The 19,948-nt window shown below is 45.1% G+C and overlaps 1 protein-coding gene across 2 annotated transcripts in view; it reads left to right on the top strand.

Annotated features, from left to right (window-relative positions):
- The first annotated feature begins 2,560 nt into the window (after window positions 1-2,560).
- The window catches only part of Pamr1 (peptidase domain containing associated with muscle regeneration 1), a 76,352-nt gene continuing 58,964 nt past the window's right edge, over window positions 2,561-19,948 (top strand). For both annotated transcript variants that reach the window (XM_076844342.2, XM_076844343.2), the window contains exon 1: window positions 2,561-2,680. In XM_076844342.2, coding sequence (XP_076700457.1) covers window positions 2,608-2,680 — 73 coding nt within the window. In that variant the 5' untranslated portion in view covers window positions 2,561-2,607. The remainder of the gene's footprint in view (window positions 2,681-19,948) is intronic.

Here is a 19,948-nt window from a genome sequence, read left to right as displayed (position 1 = left end):
TCCCTCTGCCACTCTCTTCCACCATGATGTCCTGCCTCAACTCCAGCCCCGAGGAATGGAGCCTGTTGTTTATGTATTGAGACTTCTGCAACTGTGAGTCCCTAAACTTTTCTTCCCCTAAAATTACTCTGGTTGGCTCCATTAGTCTTAGCAGCGAAATAGCTGACTAAAACAGTGAGGGTTTTCTCTGGGCATCCTTAGGACAGATAATACAGATGACAGTTAATATTTATTGTGATGGCACATGCCACAATCCCAGGGACTCAAGAGACTGAGGTAGGAGGATTGCAAGTTTGAGCTGAGTCTTGGTAATATATTAAGATTCTGTTTGAAAATAAAAAATAAAAATGGCTGGGGATCTAGCTCTGTGGTAGAGTAGCCCTGGGTTCAGTCTCCAGTAGTGGGAAAAAAAAAAATTGTGCAGCTAGAATGTGCTAGGCACTGTGCTACAGGCCTTCCATGCATAAACTCATTTAACCCTTCCAGTGGCCAAGAAAGTGGGTTTGATTATTATTTCCATTTTGTAGAGAAGAACACAGATTCAGAGACTTAGTTAGCTTGCTTGAAGTCAAGCAGTCAGAAAGTCGGGACTGAAGGATTTGAACCCAGGGCTCTGAGTGCTGAGTGCTCGCTTCTGGTCACTTCATTGCAAGGTACTCCTAGCAGGACTGGGAGTTTAGAAACTCCTCCTTAATGAAACCATTTATGTCAGGGTTCCCACCTTTCCAAACCTGCCCAGAGCCCTGGGCTTTCACCCTTCCTCAGGTTTTTCTCACTTTCTTTTCCCTTCCACTTCAAATGCTTACTCTTTACTTCTGGCCTTCAACAATAGTTTGAGGATCACTTACCTTCTTGTGGGGCTTGCTTTGGGCTCAGCACCCTCCAGTCCCAAATCATCAGCACGCTCCAACAACTTAAGGAATAAAATTGAAACACTCTGGTGGCACTCAGAATCTTTGCTACATTCAAACTCTACATCCATTTGTCTCTAATCTTCAGTTGGCTTTTGTTTATGGTTGGTTTTGTCCTGTATGCCTCTACATAACTATCTTCTATCATCTATCTGTCTCCTCTATTTATCAAAATTGCTTAAAAGGCATTTTAGTGGTAGGTCTTGCCATGGATCTTTTGGGGGAAAGTACAAATGCAAATTATGACTTACAATATAAACACCCACGATTTCCTATGGCATCAGCCAAGTTCCTAGATAGTCCTTTTTTACTCCCCTCTCTGGCTTGTGATAGGTCTTTCTTAGACTTCAGGCCAAGCCTTTTTGCTCCAGGAAGCTTTCTTACTAGTCCTGGCTTGAAATGGTCACCTGCTTCTCCTGATTTTGGCTTTTAAATCTGGTAGTACAAACTGGGACCAGCTATGGTCCAAGGCCCAATTCCACATTAGATCTGGGCATATCTTGCTTTGCCATGTCCAGCTGAGTGATATTGAGCAGGTCAGTTAATCCTCTGAGTCTCCATTTCTGCATCCATATTATGTAGATAATACCACCTACTGTACATCATGACTAAATGATTAAATACAATTCTGTAGAGGCAGAAGTGTACCTAAAATATTTAAATACAATTTTATAAGGGCAACATTGTAAGAGTCTGTATAGCCTAGTGGCTTGGACAATAGCCTCTGGATCTGGTTGCCCTGCGCATTCCTATCCTAGCTCTACCCCTTACTGTGTAACCTCGCATGTGTTATTGAACTCACTGGCTCAATTTTCCTACTCTTGTAGGAAACGAAAAGACGGGTTTACTGTGAAAAGACAGGAGGGAAGGCACCTGGCACAGAGAAGCTGATAAAAATCAGACATCTTGTAAACCATTCTTTTTACTCACTTCAAGATGTGGTTTGCAGTGCAGGTACCTAAACTGAGCTCCCTCACCGTACAGTGTCTCCAAGCTCCATGACCTGCCTGACAGGTGCTCAGGAGTCATTTATACCGCTGAACTTACTCACCATCATAAGAAGATGAGCAACTGCCCCCTGCAGCCTACAGATCCAGACTAGGATCTGTTTCCAAACTAGGATCCTTAGAGCCGAGGGAGGGGAAAGAACTTAGAGGTAAGAGTGTTGGGAGGGAAGAGGGGTGGGCGTCTCTTCTCCTCGCATCACCGATTCCCTCTCCCGAGGCCATCGGGTTCCACGTGTGCATTGAGGGCAGCCGAAGCCAACCCGCGTGCCAGGCGTCCACGGCGGTGGGGCACCACCCCTGCCTCACCTGAGTGGCCCCGTGGCCCCGCCTACCTGGATACCCGTCCAGGTGCTGCGGGACGCACCCTCCACCCAGGTGCGGGATATCTGGAGCCCAGAGGACCCGCAGCGTCCCCGCCCGCCCCGGTCCCCGGCCTCGGGGCACCGCCACACCTTCCCGGGACCCGCAAGGGTTAAGGCAGCGGAGAGCAGAGGTTTGGGCTGACGTCGCTCTGGCTGAAGGTGGTTTCCCTGGGATGAGGATGGGAGAGCCCGGCGGCGAGCTGAAACCCGAGCTGCCGCTCAGCTGGAGCTTGGGGAGGTCCCTGGAAGAGCCGCCAGCCCGCCGGCCTCCCGCGTCCCTCCTCTCGCTCCCCCGCAGTCGCTGGGCTCGGCACCACCGCGGGAAAGATGGAGCTGGACCGGTGGACGCAGCTGGGGCTCACGTTCCTGCAGCTCCTTCTCATCTCGTCTTTGCCAAGAGGTACTGTCACCCATAGGGTCCAGGACGCCTCGAGAAGGGGACATTTCCCTCTAGGGGGCTGACCCAGGGCAGGACCGGGAGTCTGGGCGGGGGACTTTCTCTGGTGATAATCTCGGGGCTTTACTGGGGACCCCGGAGCGTCTGTTGCCTTCGCTTAGTAGGGGATACAGTTTTGTCATCCGTAATTGTGGGACTGGACTGCCTCAGGAAGGGGGACGAGCTCCAGTACGATCTGCTCAATTTTAGTTTATCTGCTTTAAAACATGAAATTACCTTGGGCAATCAATTCAGAGTGAGTTGCAAGCTTTGATTTGCAAAAGCAAAGTTTCCCCTGGAAAGAGCTCCCGCAGAGGTGAGCTGGAAAGAGAGGGGAATAAAGGGCAGGGCTTGCCTGGGTGTTCCTCCTAGTGAATCTTGCTTAATGCTGTCTTACAACAATGTATCTGAACAGAATTCCAACACAAGAGATTTCTTCATCCAGCATAGACACACTTTCTGATAAGAAAGAGAAAGAAGAGAAAGAAAGCTGGGGTTAAAAGTGCAAGCTGTTTCTGGGATTGTTTGTTTTGAAGGAATTTTGGTTTCTTTGTTTTTCACATGCCATTTTTCTGAGCCACAATTCCCAGGTCAAATGGGCTTCCAGGACAAGTGAGGCTGGGACATGACTCAGAGCTCCTGGAAGCCTGTTGACCTAGCAAAGGACAAAAGCCAGGGAGTGGAGGGTCTTCTAATGGCTTGCTGCCAGGCAGGGAAGCCCCTATCCTTATATGGCTCCAGGGATGAGGTGTCACATCAGGTGAGACTTATGAGGTAAAGGCTTGAGATATACAGATGTGACAAAATAGGGCAGCTTTGTGCAGGAGCAGGTATTGTGAACCTGGCTGCCTGTTCCCTGTGCTCCATCTCTGCAGGTGGCCCAAGTAACAAACAGGATAAATGGGGTGGTGAGGATGCTGAGTGCTATGGTCTGCGATAGGGAGGGCGACACAGCCTAAGATACATCCCTCATCATCAACAAAAAACCTCTCCCCCACTTGGGCTGATCCTTTTCATTTACTTGGAGCCTGCCTGCCCCCAGGTAAATCTTCCTTAGTGATGTATCATCAAAATGGTGAGAGTGTTTCATTTGAATTTTACCTCCAAACTATCTGGAGCAGCCCAAAGACTAATGAAGGACAGAGGAGTTCTTCAGCAGTGGCTGATAACCCATAAGCCTAAACACTTGACCAGGGATAAGTTGAGGACTCCTCCCTCCTCGATCTCCAAACTTCCAGGCAGTGGTAGCCTTCTTTAGACCAACTCCAGAGGACCCTGGTTCTTGTCTGAGTGCCAGGGCTTGGTGGATGAGATTGCTCATTAACAAACAAACAAACAAATAAAACAAAACAAACAAAACAAAGCTCAGCTGCCCACTGATCTGAAAAACCCATTTCTTACCGACCTGAGAATCTCTTTTACCTTTTGCTATGGAAAAGCATTGGGGAGGGTGTGTGATTTGTTGTCAGCCAATCTGTTGATGGAACTGGAGAGCTGTTCCATGTGTTTAACAAGGGTATTTCAGTTGTTCACATTTGGAGGGAAGGCAGAGGAATAGAGTGGAGAAGGAAAATATTTCTTCATGTAGTGAAGGAGTCCACTCCCTGCTGGAATTTTGAATCTGGCCCCTGACAAGAAAAGCTTGGAAGCGTATTTGTTCTAATTCCTTTGCTGAAAAGAGTGTCGGATAAAACGTAAACATCCACTGGGATGGGATGGGTGATTGTTGTTGCTCATGAGCATGTGATACATGTTGGAGGATGAGCATCCAGACACTGGGCCAAGTGATAAACCTAACATAAACAGCATGTGAGAAGGGAAACCCAACTCCAGTGACTTCACCAACAGCAGTAGCTCTGCCAGAGTGACTCTGCCTAAGAGGAAAACCTCATGTAAAATATGGGTCTCTTGGGAAATGAAACCTTAATATGGATAACTTCACAAGTGTTACTTCCAACAGACGTTAGCTTGTGGGGAATGAACACAAACGTCAGTGGGGGAGATAATTTGAAGCGCAGATATTCAGTGGGTAGGAGCAGCCCGCTGAGAAGGGGAATGTGGAGAGGAAGCTAGGGAGAAGGAGTGGTAAGAAAAAATGAGATTTTTTTTTATAATGGGATGTGTTAACACATTCCAGGGTCAGAGCTAGGAAAACTGAGGAAGAGGGTGTTCATCCCAATATACTCTGAAAGTTTCTGGCACCCCAAAAGGAAAATAATTTTGTGGTGGGATCATGAATTTTTGGAGCTGAGAGTGACTTTAGTGGTCAGTTTAGTTTGGGTCCTTTGTTTTCAAAAGACAAGGAGACTGGACGTCTAGCTGATATCTAGTGACATTTATGATCCAAAGGCTTTAGTGCATTAATTATGAGATTTCCCCACTTGATAAAGTAGGTATTATTGCCATCCCTGCTTTACAGATGAAGTTCAAAGAGGCTCTGTGATTGGTTCAAGGATACACATGCATGATTCTTCAAAAAAATTAAACCTAGAATTGCCATTTGATCTAATGATTCCACTTCTGGGCATATACACAAAAGAATTGAAAGCAGAGACTTGAACAGGTATTTGTAAACTGATGGTCCTAGTATATTACTCCCCAAAGTCAAAAGATGGAAACAACCCAATGTTGGTCAGTGGATAAATAAAATGTGCTATAGGCATAGAACAAGATGTCATTCATGTTTAAAAATGAAGGAAACTTTGATACATAGTATAATATGGCTGAACCTTGAGAATAATATACTATATGAAAGAAACCAGACACAAAAAAAGACAAACATCACGTGATTCCATTTATGTGAGGCACCTAGAATAGTCAAATTCATAGAGACAGTGGGATGGGAGTTGTCAGGAGCAGTGGAGAAGAAGGAACAGATGTTATTGTGCAGAATTTCAGATGTAAAAATTCTAGAGATAGATATGGGTGACTGTTGTACAATTGTGTAAATGTATTTTTAAAAAATTTATTTTAGTTGGGTGTAATACCTTCGTTTCATTTATTTATTTTTATGTAGAGCTGAGGACTGAACCCAGTGCCTTACATAGGCTAGGCAAGCACTCTACCCACTGAGCTACAACCTCAGCCCCTGTGTGAATGTATTTAAGGCTACTAAACTATGTATATAAACATAGTTGGAAAGATGGTTTTATGTTATATACATGTTGCCACAATAAAAGTCTACGTAAGCAGATTAGGGGAGCCTATGGTGAACCCCACTGTCCAATGTCTGAGCCCAGGTTTGCCTGTTAGCTGATTGACTTACACTCACACATTTAGCATGTGGGTAGATGGTGCTTATGCACATCTAACCTTGACAAAGTTCCAGGACACACAGGAAGCAGGGGAAAAGCCCTTGCTAGCTCCCGTTGCTCTGTCTTGGCTGACTGTGGCAAAGAGGAATGTTTCAGAGCTGAGAACTGCAAACTGGCAAGCTTCAGGTCACATGGCCTGCAGAAGTATTTAGCAGGACACGGTGCTTGGAAATGTGTGAACCTGAATGCCTTGAGGGAGTGTGGATCCTCTCTATGGCCTAACACTCATCTGCTAGTCTCCACTGGCATTAAAGTTTATGACCTCCATTCCTGAGAGGGAAGGCCACAAGCTGAATGGGGACATGGCCACATGCTGAATGGGGACATCGTGCAAGTCGAATAAAACTGCTTAGGAATAATTGACCAACAGGACTTTTAAAAGCATCTTCTACAGGAGATTTTTATAAGACTGGAATATTTTTGAACTTGTGTGTTTCGTGAAATGTAATCTCAGCTCTCTCTGTGACCTCCTATTCAATGCTTTATTCTCATGAATGACTACCAGTGTGACCTTTTGGTGGAAACTGAGGACAAAGCTGGGTGCTATAACTGGGCTTCATAAACTGTGAGTCAAGCACTTTTGGACATGGAAGCCCAGAAGCAAAGGTGACTTTGAGCATGTAAGTCCTTTGGAAATAGCCAGAAGTCCTGGGGAGGTCTTTGGAATGTCAATGGCACAGACTGTGGGTTTGATTTAATCTTCCCTACATCTAGGTTGCACTGAGGAGTTAGAACTGGCCGAGATAATAATGTCTGAGAGACCTAATGATTGGCCTTGAGTCAGAAAATGATTTCCACCTGCCTCAATGAGGGTGAACAATCCTGATACAGTAGAACACTTCTCCCCTGATCCCAACTCTAGAAATGGCAGTTGATTTGAGGCCTGTGCACATTGGGGAAACTGTCATTTCCATGATAAATGAGGGAAGGTGTGCACCTCCCTTGTCCTCCAAGGGAGAGGGGCGAGCAAGGGAACTGTCACCCTCACCACAGGGATGTTTGAAAGTCACAAGCCCTTCCCTCCTCATTTTAATTTAAAGAGGAGAGAAATACTGTGTTTATACTTTCCAGTTCCTGAATTCCAGGGCAGAGGACCCAGAAGCCAGCTGGAACATTGAATGCTACCAGATCGGTGGCAGAACGTCTACCAGATTCCAAGCCTGGTCTATGTTTAAGGAAATCTGTTTGTCAGCCTTCACAAGATGTAGGCCAAAACCATACGTTTAGAACGGAGAGAAAGAAGTAAAAAAATGCAGGACAGATCAGGTTTCATAACTGTGAACAAAATGACTCAAAGAAGGCAGGGGATTAAGAGTTGGCTGGAGATGGTCCACTCTCTGAGGAACTGAGACTTTCTGCCTTCTCCCCAGGTTTATTTCTTATATATTTTTTTATGTTACAATTACCTGTGTGGCACAGACTCAGTGCCCGTGTGGGTTGAGAGGGACGTAGGTAGGGGTCGCACATCAAATTCTTCACATCCATGATAAAAATTCCAAGGGTGGAAGCACACCTTAATGATCTAATCCCAAGACTGGTCACACAGATAGTTAGTTGATGGAGTTTGTGATAAGTGCCAAGCATTCTTCTATATGCCTTACATGCATTTACTTGATCCTTACAACAGATCCAGGAGGTAAGTACTGTTATCATGAGCTCCAGGTCACACACAAGAGAACTTAGGTAAAGGTTCAGTACTTATCAGGTCACATGTCAGATGTTTGTGTTTTAAGTCCAGGCAGCCCGACTCCATAAGACATGTCCTGACACCCTGCACAATATTGCCACAGTAAGTGGCTGGACCAATTGTGGCAGATATGCTGGCTGTATTTTGGCTAAATATGACCCCAGTGTAGGTAGAGAAGTTTGATTACCCCTTGGACTTTCCAGGTGCTCAGATTGGCCTATGTAAGGTTATATTTGCCATTATGGGGGGGGGGTGCTGGTTGATGCTCAGAAGGAACAGAAACAGTAGCCATGGTGGGGCCATGTGGATCTTAACAGGAGACATTTGCTTGAGGAAATCAAGATGCTAAGCAGACCCCAAATCCAACCAGTTTCTGGGATAACTGTCCGGTATCATGTATCTCACTCTGATTAAACTCTGGACATGGAAAGTTCTTTGTTCCATGGTCAACTTTTATAATCCAAGTCACGTGTCCGTTCACATAGAAACAGAATTAAGGATGAGACATATTTGAAGTCTGGCCATGACACTACGTATCACTGCTCCTTTATGGATTTGTTCTGTCAAGTTCATCAATGTGTGCACTTTTAAGCCATGGGATTGTGGGGAACAGGTCCGGAACGAATAAGAGAAAACTATCCCCTTCCTTCTTTTTTTGGCATATTGATGGATATTGCAGAGAACAGGCTTGATCTCCCTTCATTAGTACTAGGATGGGTTTTAACCAATTCATTTCAACCATGAATGAGGACCTACTATCTGCAGATACCAATGACCTGGGTCTTATATCAAGTAGGTAAGATCAGTGCCACCCTTGGCTGAGTGGTGAGTGAAGATGCCTCTTTTTGCCACCCTTTGGTTTCTGGAGTTGGCTCAATGCCTCAGCTCCTGCAGGCTTGGAGTTGTGATCACCGCCACTCTGAGGTTCTGGCTGTCTCAGTGTTGAGTTAGTGGTTTGGCAGCCTGCATCTGGGTAAGTAGCAGTCTGGTCAGTTGGTTTGGTGATTGGAAAACCAGGACTGCTGCTGTCAGAACACAGTGAGGAACACATACCGCCAAGTTGAGCTCATGGGGAGATTGCAATTTTCCTCATAAGCTGAAATCACATTTGGTTAAAAAAAAAATCCCAGCCATTTTAGCACCCAAACTCTGAATGGTGGGGTGCGTGCGTGTGTGTGTGTGGGGGGGATGTTGGCTGCATTTACTTCAGATCAAATGAATTGTTTGGGGACTCTGACAAACTAAACTGTCAAATGTTTTCAAACCCAGTTCCCCTTCCATGTACTTGAAAGGATTTCATTGAAAGTTATCAATAAGTCCCAGCATTGTGGGATCGCTCCTCAGGAGTTGACAGCGATGGTGGAGAACACCTGAAGTGACTTAGGATAAGTTTTCTGAGCTGAACTTTTAGTTGGAAACATCTGCTCCCGTGTTTCCCAACGTGCTCGTGGCTCACCTGGATGCTCCTGGCTCACCTGGATGCCCTCAGAAGGAAAGACACTGCTGGTGATCAAAAGGCTTGGTCTGGTTTTCTGCCACTAGGGGGTGAACTGCTTGCTTCCAAATGGTGTTCAGCCTCCTTTATGGCAAGCCTGGCTCCTGGGAAATCCAGTGGTAGGACAAAGTGGGTAGGTCCTGAGTCCTTGTGGAAATTTGCTACAAACTGCAGTAAACAAAAATATCCAGGGGCTGGGGATGTGGCTCAAGCGGTAACGCGCTCGCCTGGCATGCGCAGGGTGCTGGGTTCGATCCTCAGCACCACATAAAAATAAAATAAAGATGTTGTGTCCACCGAAAACTAAAAATATAAATATATATAAAAAAAATTCTCTCTCTCTCTAAAAAAAAAAAAAAAAAAAAATCCAGCAATAATGGACCCCAAGGTCTGCTCACTCTGCATACTTGAGACTGAAAAGCCACAGCAAGAGAGGATGCTCACACGTCTCAGTCTTCATCACAGGTAGCCTTCATCTTGGCTTCACATGCCTCCCAAGTCCATGTCCAGGTATCTACGCAGCAGTATTTACCAAGCACCTGTCAGGTGCTCAGCTTGTTTCCAGGGCCTGCACTGCCTTGGTGAAAAGAAGACAAAGTCCTCTTCCTTAAGCCCTTCAATCAATTGAGAGGATTTAAGGCCCAGCCTGGCATCTCCCTCCCAAAGTGGGCCTTGGGGATTGCTAATCCTGGGAGATTTTAATCAAAAACAAACAGAAAACAGGATATAATGATGAAATAAGTCTGGGAGATGTGGAGATTGACTATACACAAAGCATATATAGATCTGCAAAGTCCTGCAACAAAGAAAGCTGTAATTAGCATTTTACAAAGATATTTGATCACAGAGCCTTTCTTTTTCTTCTTTTTTTTTTTTTTTTTTTTTTAACAAAAGACTGTACTATCCAATGGAATTAGTGCTCCATGGAACAAGGTTTTACAAACTCTGGTCTCTTTCTCTTAATAAAGCATTGAAGAATACCTCACAAAGACACAGGACTGGGTAAGAAGGGCATTTGGGAATCTGTAAAACATGAGCTTCTCTTCAGATGTTTGCTGAGAGATGGGCAGGAAGTCTGCTGTCTTGTCATTCAGTATGCGCTAATATGTTGGAAAGACCCTAGAATCGATGGCTTATCCCTGTTGCTGTGCGTGTGCAAGTCCTCGCCAGCATTGACCTGCATGTGTCATTGAGAAGACTCATTTCGGGGCTGGGGATGTGGCTCAAGTGGTGGCGCGCTCGCCTGGCATGCGTGCAGCCCAGGTTCGATCCTCAGCACCACATACAAACAAAGATGTTGTGTCCACCGAAAACTAAGAAATAAATATTAAAATTCTCTCTCTCTCTCTCTCTCTCTCTCTCTCCTTCTCTCTCTCTCTTAAAAAAAAAAAAAAAAAAAAGAGAAGACTCATTTCCTGTATTCAAGTTGCTTAAAGTAACACGATTGGCCTGGGACCATTGGGCAGATGAAGTTGTGACTGATAAAGTGTGCTCATGGTGACATGGCCATTCTAAGGCAAGAGCTGTGTATTGACTTCCACTTAGATGTATCCTCCCTTCAAAAATGAGAATATTTGATCATCCTTCTAATTTCTGGGGACACTGAGTCCAAGGTCCCTTTATCACCAATTAGCCCCCTCCCCCTACACACAGAGGCTTGACTCTAATCTCCTGTTATTTATTCTGTCTGTTCTGGTGTGTCTCAGTCACCACAACCCTGATTTGCCCAACCTAGAAATGGTCTGTATCTCATAGAGGTGTGCATGAGTTTAAGTCGAGGGCTGGGGATGCAGATCGGTGGCAGACTGCTTGTCTAGCATGCATGAGGCCCTGGGTTCAATTCCTAGTGCTGCCAAAAAAAAAAAAAAAAGTTGTTGAGTGAGCCCCTGTTTGCTCTCTCTGAGACCCACTTTCTTCCTGCCTTTACTTATATCATTCCATTGTCATGCATCACAGTTTCTCTCTTGGCCATCACATTTGTTCTGCCTTGTCTCTCTGCCCAGTCTTATTTCAGATAGAATGAGTACAGTGACTGTGGGTGAGGAATAAAACCAGCAGTTTCTATGAAGGACGTTCTGACTATGTAGAATATGGGAACCTAAGATCTTCTCTGCAAAGATTCAGCCCTACTTTCCCTATGTGTGGGATCTGTCTTGGATATGATCTCTTGGTATGGATGTAATTGTGTTTACATGTGCAGGAGAATACAGGTGCAGAAGTGAATGTGTACCTATTGTGCAGATGTATGAATGTGTGTGTGCACAGGGTATGGAGTACTGGGACAGGCCAGGGTTTGAATCCTACCTGTCTTTTATGGAGAGTTTTCTCGGAGGCAAATTGATTGACCTCTCTAATGTAGCCTTATCACATTCCAATCTGGAGGCTGAGTCGATTCGTGTTTACATCACAGGTTTATTGAAGGCACTAAATGAGGCAATTCATTTAAAATACTTAGCTTGATAGAAAGGGAGTATTCAGGAAATTAAAGTCTCCTACTCTCCTTCCTTCTTCTGTTTTTTCCTACGAGCACGTTTCACGAGGAATTTGAGCAGCAGCAGTACCAGGAGTTTCATCCACAGGAGAATGGACTTGACCTTGAGGCTTACTTCATCAGTCTGGGGTCCCATCCTATCGACAACCCTCAAGATTCACCTTGTATTTATCCCTCAAGGCTTGCTCCCTTCCCTTGGTTACATCATTCATCTGCCTTCCAGCCTTAGAGGAAATGCTTTCCACCTGCTGTGTTTGAGATGGGGCCAGTGGAAGGCTTTTGCAGGCTCCTGTGGGACAGTGGAGGTGGTTCTGGGACAGTGAAGTTGCCGCCTGAACACTGAGAGATGGGCAGGAAGTCTGCAGAGGAGATGTTGTTAATGATGGTGCACTTGTGCTTCAAGGGTGGAGCCAGCAGAAATCTCTGTGAAAGGAAGTTCCCCTTCATCCTGACCTAGCCTGCAGAGCTGGGGGAGTTAATAGTGGGGAAGACTTGCCTGACCTAAGATGCCACCAGTCCAGGGTTTAGGGACCTGACGGACATACCGTTGCAAGTGCATAGCCCTTGCTGAGCATTCCTTCACTCTTGACATCTGTTGTGGCCAGCTGCCTTCAGGAGAAGGAGAATCTGGTTTCTGCTTGGCATCAGTGGATCTGGATGTGAAAGCAGTGCAAACTCTGGAAGCTCTTGGCAGAAGTTGTCTCTGGTAGACTCAGGCCCCAATGAAGCCCTGATGTACTCTGACTCAGAGGACATTCGAGTGTGGAAGACTGGGAACATGTGGGATGATCTGCAGACTGCCTGGGCCTGAGAACATCTAGGTTGGGTGTTTAATGTTAAGAGTGGTCTTATTTTTAGTGTAACCATTCTTTGTTTGGTGCAATGTTTGCTGGGTTCTCTTGTCACGTACGTGGAGATGCATTATTCGATTACTTTTTCAGCAGCTAGTGCTGGTAAAAATAAGATCTATTAAGTTCATGTTCTCATATTTGAAATAACTCACAAACAGCTGTTCTTCAAGGATTTTCAGTGGCACAGCTGTCAAAGAAAATAGCAACTGGGGGCTCCTCCATGACACTAGAGTTTGAGTTTTGTTCCCCTTGGCTACTGATGTGGTGTGTCTATTTCTGAAGAGAAGCAGCAGGAGGTGAGGTATGTCCTATTAAAAGGTGTCAGAAGAGGAAGTGCTAAGGTTTGAGCCCCCTTCCCCCAATTTTATGTGTTGGAAACTTAACCCCCACATGCACAGTCAGGTGGCAGTGGGACTTTGGAAGGTGATTGGCTCTGCCCTCATGAATGTATTGATCTATTCATGGATTAATAGATTGATGGGTTATGGAGAGAGCAGCTTTGTTTTAAAGGTGAGTTCTCTTTGGCACTCTTATTCTGTCCTGCCTCGTGATGCCCTCCACCACGTCATGCAGCAAGAAGATCCAGATACTGAGCAGATGCCAAAATCTTGCTCTTGAACTTCCCAGCCTCTAGAACCAGGAGCTCAATAAGTATCCATTCTTTATAAATTACCTGGTCTCAGGTATTTTGTTATAGCAACAGTAAACAGACTAAGATAGGATGGATTAAAGAAAAGAAATTAGAACCCCAAAGAACAAACGGGAAGAACCCAGAATTTCACCATAGAAACACAAACAGCCTGTCTGAAAATTTTCTGGATGTGTGGGCCACTGAGGACACATTATTGCTCATCCCATTTTTTTTTTTTTTTTTAGCCATCTGCATCTTAGCCAAAGATGTGATTTAAAAGAAAAAAAAAAATCTGATGAGAATAATGGTCTCTGCTGAAAATAATGCCTGACAAATAGGAGTCTTTCTTCCAAAGACCTTTATGGTTATTGTCATCTTCAAATGCAGCAGCAGCAATGATCTCATCACTGTGTCTCCTTCCTCTTGAGGCTTTGGGGAAATACCGCGTCAAGGTGTCTTGTCTATGGTTCTCTGGAAGCATCAGAGAGGGACGGATTCCAATGTGGGTCCAGAGTATAGCCCAGAAGGTCAGAGTACCTTTCAGAGCCGCCAAGGAGGCAGCAAGTTATTAAGTGGGAAGGGAGAACCAATGCAAAGCCCAGCTTCCCAGGGCCTGGAGGGCGGCTGGCTTAAGCTGCAGGACAGGACTGTGCTCCTCAAAGGAGGATGCTTGCTTAGAAGGCAGAGACTTAGCCTCCAGCTGCAGGGATTCTAAGGGAATAGGCTCATTAACAAGCATCTCAGGTGGTTTCCATGCAGGTGGTGATCTAGAGGAGAACATGGGCTTCTGATGCACACAGTGTCAGCTCTACCCCTTACTGCGCAAATCGATCAAGATACTTGACCTTTCTGTGCCTCAGTTTCTTCAACTACAGAATGCACATTCCTAATGCCATCGTGAATTAAAACGACATCACCACCACCACCACCACGTTGAAACGTATGGGAAACACTTGGCTGGGTGCCAGCTCAGAGCAAGCTCCCAGGGTGTTTATGGATGTTAGTTGCCACTTAGAATTACCAATGATATCCCTGAGAACAAGGCCAGGATGATGGTTAATGCTCTAATTGTGGAAACAGATGGCCTCAATTTGAATCCTGTCTCTACACTTTACTACCTGTGCAGTCTTGGGCATATTTCTTACCCTCTCTCTACCTCAGTTTCCTCATCTATAAAATAGAGGCAGGAATTGTCCCTATACTATCGGATTATTGTAAGCTCTTGGGTTCCATGGAGAAGTGTAACTCTAGAGAAGTACCATCAGTGCCCACATTTCCCAGGGGAGGAAACCGAGACAAAGAAATTCAGTGGCTCATCCAAAGTCACATGGTCACTGCTGGAGCCAGGGTTCAAATTCAGGGAATCTGATGCTCAAGTATTTTTATTTCATGGGTGCCACTTTCTTCTTACAAGTTGGAAGTGTGAACTCTGGCACATGATACAAGCGCCCTTCCTTGCATTGGTAAGAACAAGGCTTTTGCCCCAGTAAGAGCTGGGTTCTGATCTTTCTTCTTTTACCTGAAAGCTGTGTGACCTGGATTCATTTGTTTTACTCTGTTTCCTCATTAATTAAATGAAGAAAATAATAATCCACTTCCAACTGGTTGTGAGGATCCAATGAGCTGGACACCAATACGGTTAGGACTCAGAGACGGCCCTCTGAGACGGAGGTGGGATCAGGGAGCAGAGGCGCGTGATGCAGAGTCACCCCGCGCAGTGTGCTTGGTAAAGGAGGAAGGAGAAAGGAAGTCACAAGTCTATTTCTGTTCCCCTCACCATCCTCTTTGTACAGGATGTTTAGCACCAGATATTTAAGGAATCCAATGACAGTCCTGGTGTCTAAAGTGGGGTGACAAGGTCTTTGCTTTCTAGTTGTCATTATTTTGCTAAAATAATAATTGGCAAGACTGAGATCACCCAGGGGTGAGAACCAGCCAGGCTGGGGCTGAGGGTCTCTGGGTGACAGGATGGCTCTCAAAGTCTCAGTGGGGAGGATGGAGGATGGGCCCCCAGTAAGCATGCCATCACCTCTGACTCAAGTCTTTTTGAGTGTGTCCTGGGCTTTGTGAGTTCATCAGTCCTTCGAGCTGGTGGTGAGACCCTCCAGCAGTGGGGACCGCTGTGCGCCGTTGGACATCAATACAGCGAGTTCAGACGGCTCAGGAGGAGGGGCGGGGGGAGCAGGGATGAGTGAGGAGCTCCAGCTGCCTAATTATATATCCCTCTGATTCTTGCCTCCTTTTTCCTCTCCCTCTGGTCTCAGAAGACTTATAAAATGCAAGATAGTTTAAAAAAGAAAAAAAATCCCTCAGTAGAAATTCTAATTAAATGAGGTTAAGTGGGAGGGCTGTGGGATTTGGGGTGGATTCAAAAGCAGAGTCTAACATCAAGGAAGAGGATCTGGTACACGATACAAGTGCCCTTCTTTGCCACCCTCAGGGGTGGTCTTGACTCGGGCCTTTGCTCTGGCCAGGGATGTTCCGATCAGGTATGGAAGAGGCTGCCCCTTGTTCTCATAGAGAATCCCGAGTCTTCCAGCTGGACATTACTGGCCATTGTGGCAGTATATTTCTTAATATATAATATTGAAGACCTTGGGCTTGGAGACCATGCTAAGGGGCACAGAGGCACCTCCTGCCCCTGCCCCGGTGAGCCCCCTGTTGGAGGCACCGTCCCTGCATCCTCTGAACAGTTGAAACCGACCAGGGCCAGAGAGCCTTGAAATGCACTGCCTGCATGTCCCCGGGCAGTTCAACTGTGTGCAAAATAATGACAGTGACAGCAAAGTACGTCCATCAAGTACACGAAACCCGTGCCCATTCGTTGGCATGTCTCCTTGACATGTCTCCTTGACTTGGTATTCTCATTGATAAGACTGGGCTAAGAGGTTAAGCGATTTACATTTTTTTCAAAGTGAATTCTGGAAGAACCAGGACTGGACTGATGTAACTAGATTCCCCATTCTGGATAGAGAGATATCAGGATGGCTGCTCCTGAGCATGGAAGTCAGGGCTTGGGTGAAGAAGCTTATGGTGCCCCAAATGCTCTAGATTATTTGCTTACCCTGATTTAAAAAAAAAAAAAAGTGGGAGAGGGGAGTTTAGGGGAGCCCTCGCATGTACAGGGTAATTATGTAGCAATTTAGAATGACTGACTTTTGCCAGCACAATAGTGCACACCTGAAATCCCAGTGGCTCGGGAGGCTGAGACAGGAGGATCAGAAGTTCAAAGCCAGCCTCAGCAAAAGTGAGGTGCTAAGCAACTCCGTGAGACCCTGTTTCTAAATAAAATACAAAATAGGGTTGGAGATGTGGCTCAGTGGCTGAGTGGCCCTGAGTTCAATCCCTGGTACCCATCCCTCTCTGCAAAAAAAAAAAAAAAAAAAAAAAAAAGATTTTTGAAAACCTTTCCAATTCAAGAGAAAATAACCTATGATGAAAGTGAAGGGGAAAGAAAAGCACAATTTCTAAAACAAAACATGTTACCAATTTTGAGAGGCTGGGAGACTCTGGGTTGACACATCCATTGATACTCACAGATAAATATTACGTCCACTGGAAACAGAAGACTTGAGGTTAGATGCCAAAATGCTATTTTTGTGAATACTTTTTATTTCTTTATTTATGCTTTTTTCATTTTCCAAAGCTTTCACAAAGAACTCTTTTTTTTTATTCTTTCTTCACCTCCTCCTCCTTCTCCTCCTCCTCAAAAGTGCATTGCTTTGGTTAGGTAAGAAGCACAGGCAGAACGCAGAGGATTTCTAAGGCAGTGAATGTACTCTGTGTGATACTGTAACGGTGGACACATGCCACATACTGGTGTCCAATCCCACAGAATGTGCACCTCTGGGGTTGAAGCCTAATATCTGTGACCTGGGGGTGAAAACCCTGTGTGGCTCCAGGTTCATCAATGGTAACAACCACAGCACTGTGGAGGGGGCTGTTGGTAACAGAGGAGGTTGCCCATGGATGGGGACAGAGCGTATATAGGAAGTCTCTCTGCCTTCCACTTAATTTTGTTACAAACCTAAAATGGCTCTGCGAGTGAGGTCTTAGAGTGTTTGATAAAGAAGAAATACATATTTTATCCAATGGAGAGGTTGGCAAGGAGTCGACCGTGCGGCACCCAGCACTCCCTCCGTAAGCTTGATTTTGCTACATGATCACAGCATGTGCTCCATGGCCCAGTGCCTCAGTTTATCCCAGGGTGAGGTTCATGGGCTTTTGTGTTTCATTTATGCTCGTTTTACTAGAAGCCCTGACAGTAGAAGGCTCACCAGCAGATTTTGTGAGGCTGTTTTATTTTTAATTTTTAATTGATTTTATTTTTTAAATACATGACAGCAGAATGCATTACAATTCTTGTTACACATATACAGCACAATTTTTCATATCTGCTTGTATATAGAGTATGTTCACACCAATTCATGTCTTCATACATGTACTTTGGATAATGATGTCCATCACATTCCACCATCATTTCACCCCATACCCCTTCTTTTCCTCTCCCACCCCTCTGCCCTATCTAGAGTTTGTCTATTTCTCCCATGCTCCCTGTCCCTACCCCACTATGAATCAGTCTCCTTATATCAGAGAGAACATTCAGCATTTGTTTTTATGTGATTGGCTAACTTCACTTAGCATCATCTTCTCCAACTCCATCCATTTACCTGAAAATGCCATGATATTATTCTCTTTTATGACTGAGTAATATTCCATTGTGTATATATGCCACATTTTCTTTATCCATTACTCTACTGAAGGGCATCTAGGTTGGTCCCACAGTTTAGCTATTGTGAATTGTGCTGCTATAAGCATTATTGTGGCTGTGTCCCTGTAGTATGCTGTTTTTCAGTCTGTAAGGCTGTTTTTAAATGTGGAAAGCAAAGCCAGTTTGCTCGGCTCCTGTGGCTGGCAGAACTGCAGGCTGGTCTAGCCTCTTCCCTGCTAGGAGCAAGCTTGTTCACCTCCCCATATCCCTGGTAATTCTGGGGACCACTTTTTTTTTTTTCCTTCAGAATTAATTCCCTCAAAAAGATTGGCATTTCTCTTTGCCTCCATTAAAAAAAAAAAAAAAAAAAAAAAGTCCAGCTCTTTCCTACTTAGCTCTTTTCCTCACTGGTAAAGTGAAGGGGTCGGAGTAAATGCTTTTAATGGGGAAGAAAATGTATTACCAACCTCATTGGATCATTTTGAAGATGAAATTGCACAAAGAATACAAAGTACTTTCTCTACTGAAACATTAAAGTGCTTTAGCATACGTTTCAGAAAACATTCCATAACTTTTACAGCTGTTGTTGTTTCTCTCCGTCTTAGTTTCTGGAACTGGCCCTTAGCACCATATTGAAATTCCCTGAAATTTGTACAGCTGAAGCCAAATGGCCAACGTGCCCTTTCCACAAATGTAATTCTAATAAATGGTGGTGGTGGGGGGAAAGTCCAGAATGTTGCTCTTGTCTGCTTATTGCATTTTAAAATCTCGTTAGCTTGTCAATTTGAAACATTTCTCATGGGGTATTTTATGTGTCTATTTATTTCTTACACGTCCGTTTTGGGGACACTTTTCTGTCTCGGTTCAAGCTGGGGGAGTAGGAAGGGTGATGGGCTTGTCAGACCAGAGGGCAAAAGGCCAAGTCACAAAATCATCAAAACCATCATCCTTCCCCATCATCACCACATTCCTGGAAGTGGTCTTATTGTTGCCAATGGATCAATTTCTTCCTGCAATTTTTATTTAAACCTCTCCAACCCTGTGATGTCAGAAGATTCGATGCTAATATCCTTTATGACTATTCATCATTCTCACAGCATCCTACACTTTCCCTACTTCAGTTTGTGATTTTGTATTTGTGGGGCCATTTAACAAATGTCTGTTCCTCTACTAAGCTGTGAACTCCAGGAGGTCAGGGTTGGTATTTGCCTCTCCATTGTATTCCAGCGCCCAGCCTCCTCCCTGGGACACAGTGGATAGTAAATACTTGTGGAATGAAAGAATAAGTTCACCCACATTTTTGGAGCTGTGTTCAGTGGAGGAAATGAGGAACAGAATGGCTGGATGGCTTCTGTGCTTTCTTTTGAGAACACAGTTAGTGTTAGTATCTTCTTGATGCTGTAACAAGTTACCACAAATGTAGTGACTTAAGAGCAGACATTGATTCCCTTCTAGTTCTTCTAGTTCTCGAGGTTAGAAGTCAGATATGAGTTCTACAAGGCCAGAATCAAGGGGTTGACAGGGCTGCATTCCTTCTTGGGACCGAGGGGGGCGTGTTTCCTGGTCTTTTCAAGCTTCTGGAGACTGCACACATACCCTGGCTCGTGATCCCTGCCTCTGTCTTCAAAGCACATCATTCCAAACTCCGCTTCTGTCTTGACATCTCCTTCCCTAACTCCAGCCCTCTCTTATAAGGGTCTTGGTCATGAAGGTTGGTCTTCCCATCCTGGGTAATATAGTGTAATTCCTCCCGTCTCAGGAGTCTTCAATCAGTCCCGTGTGCAAAGTCCCTTCTGACAGGCGTTCTTGGGCTCATTTCCTTAGACTGAGATGGATCCTAACTAGAAAGTTAATAGCATAGTCTCAAGAGGGCAGAGGTGGTCTTGCTTATTAGGTAAAAGACAGGCCGTGGGTATTGTGTAGATGGGCTGGGGGTGAACAAATCTGCTTCCGGGGGAGGGCGGGGTGGGGGCTAGGCTTCAGTTGCTCCAGTAGAGCACACCTTACTTGGCCTTCCATGCTGAGGTTAAATTTTTAATAAAAGTTGCAAAT

This window comes from Callospermophilus lateralis, chromosome 2 (genome assembly GCF_048772815.1).
Source record: "Callospermophilus lateralis isolate mCalLat2 chromosome 2, mCalLat2.hap1, whole genome shotgun sequence".
NCBI lineage: Eukaryota > Metazoa > Chordata > Mammalia > Rodentia > Sciuridae > Callospermophilus > Callospermophilus lateralis.
Note: the sequence above shows the minus strand (reverse complement) of the source record. Positions and strands in the feature narration are given on the sequence as shown.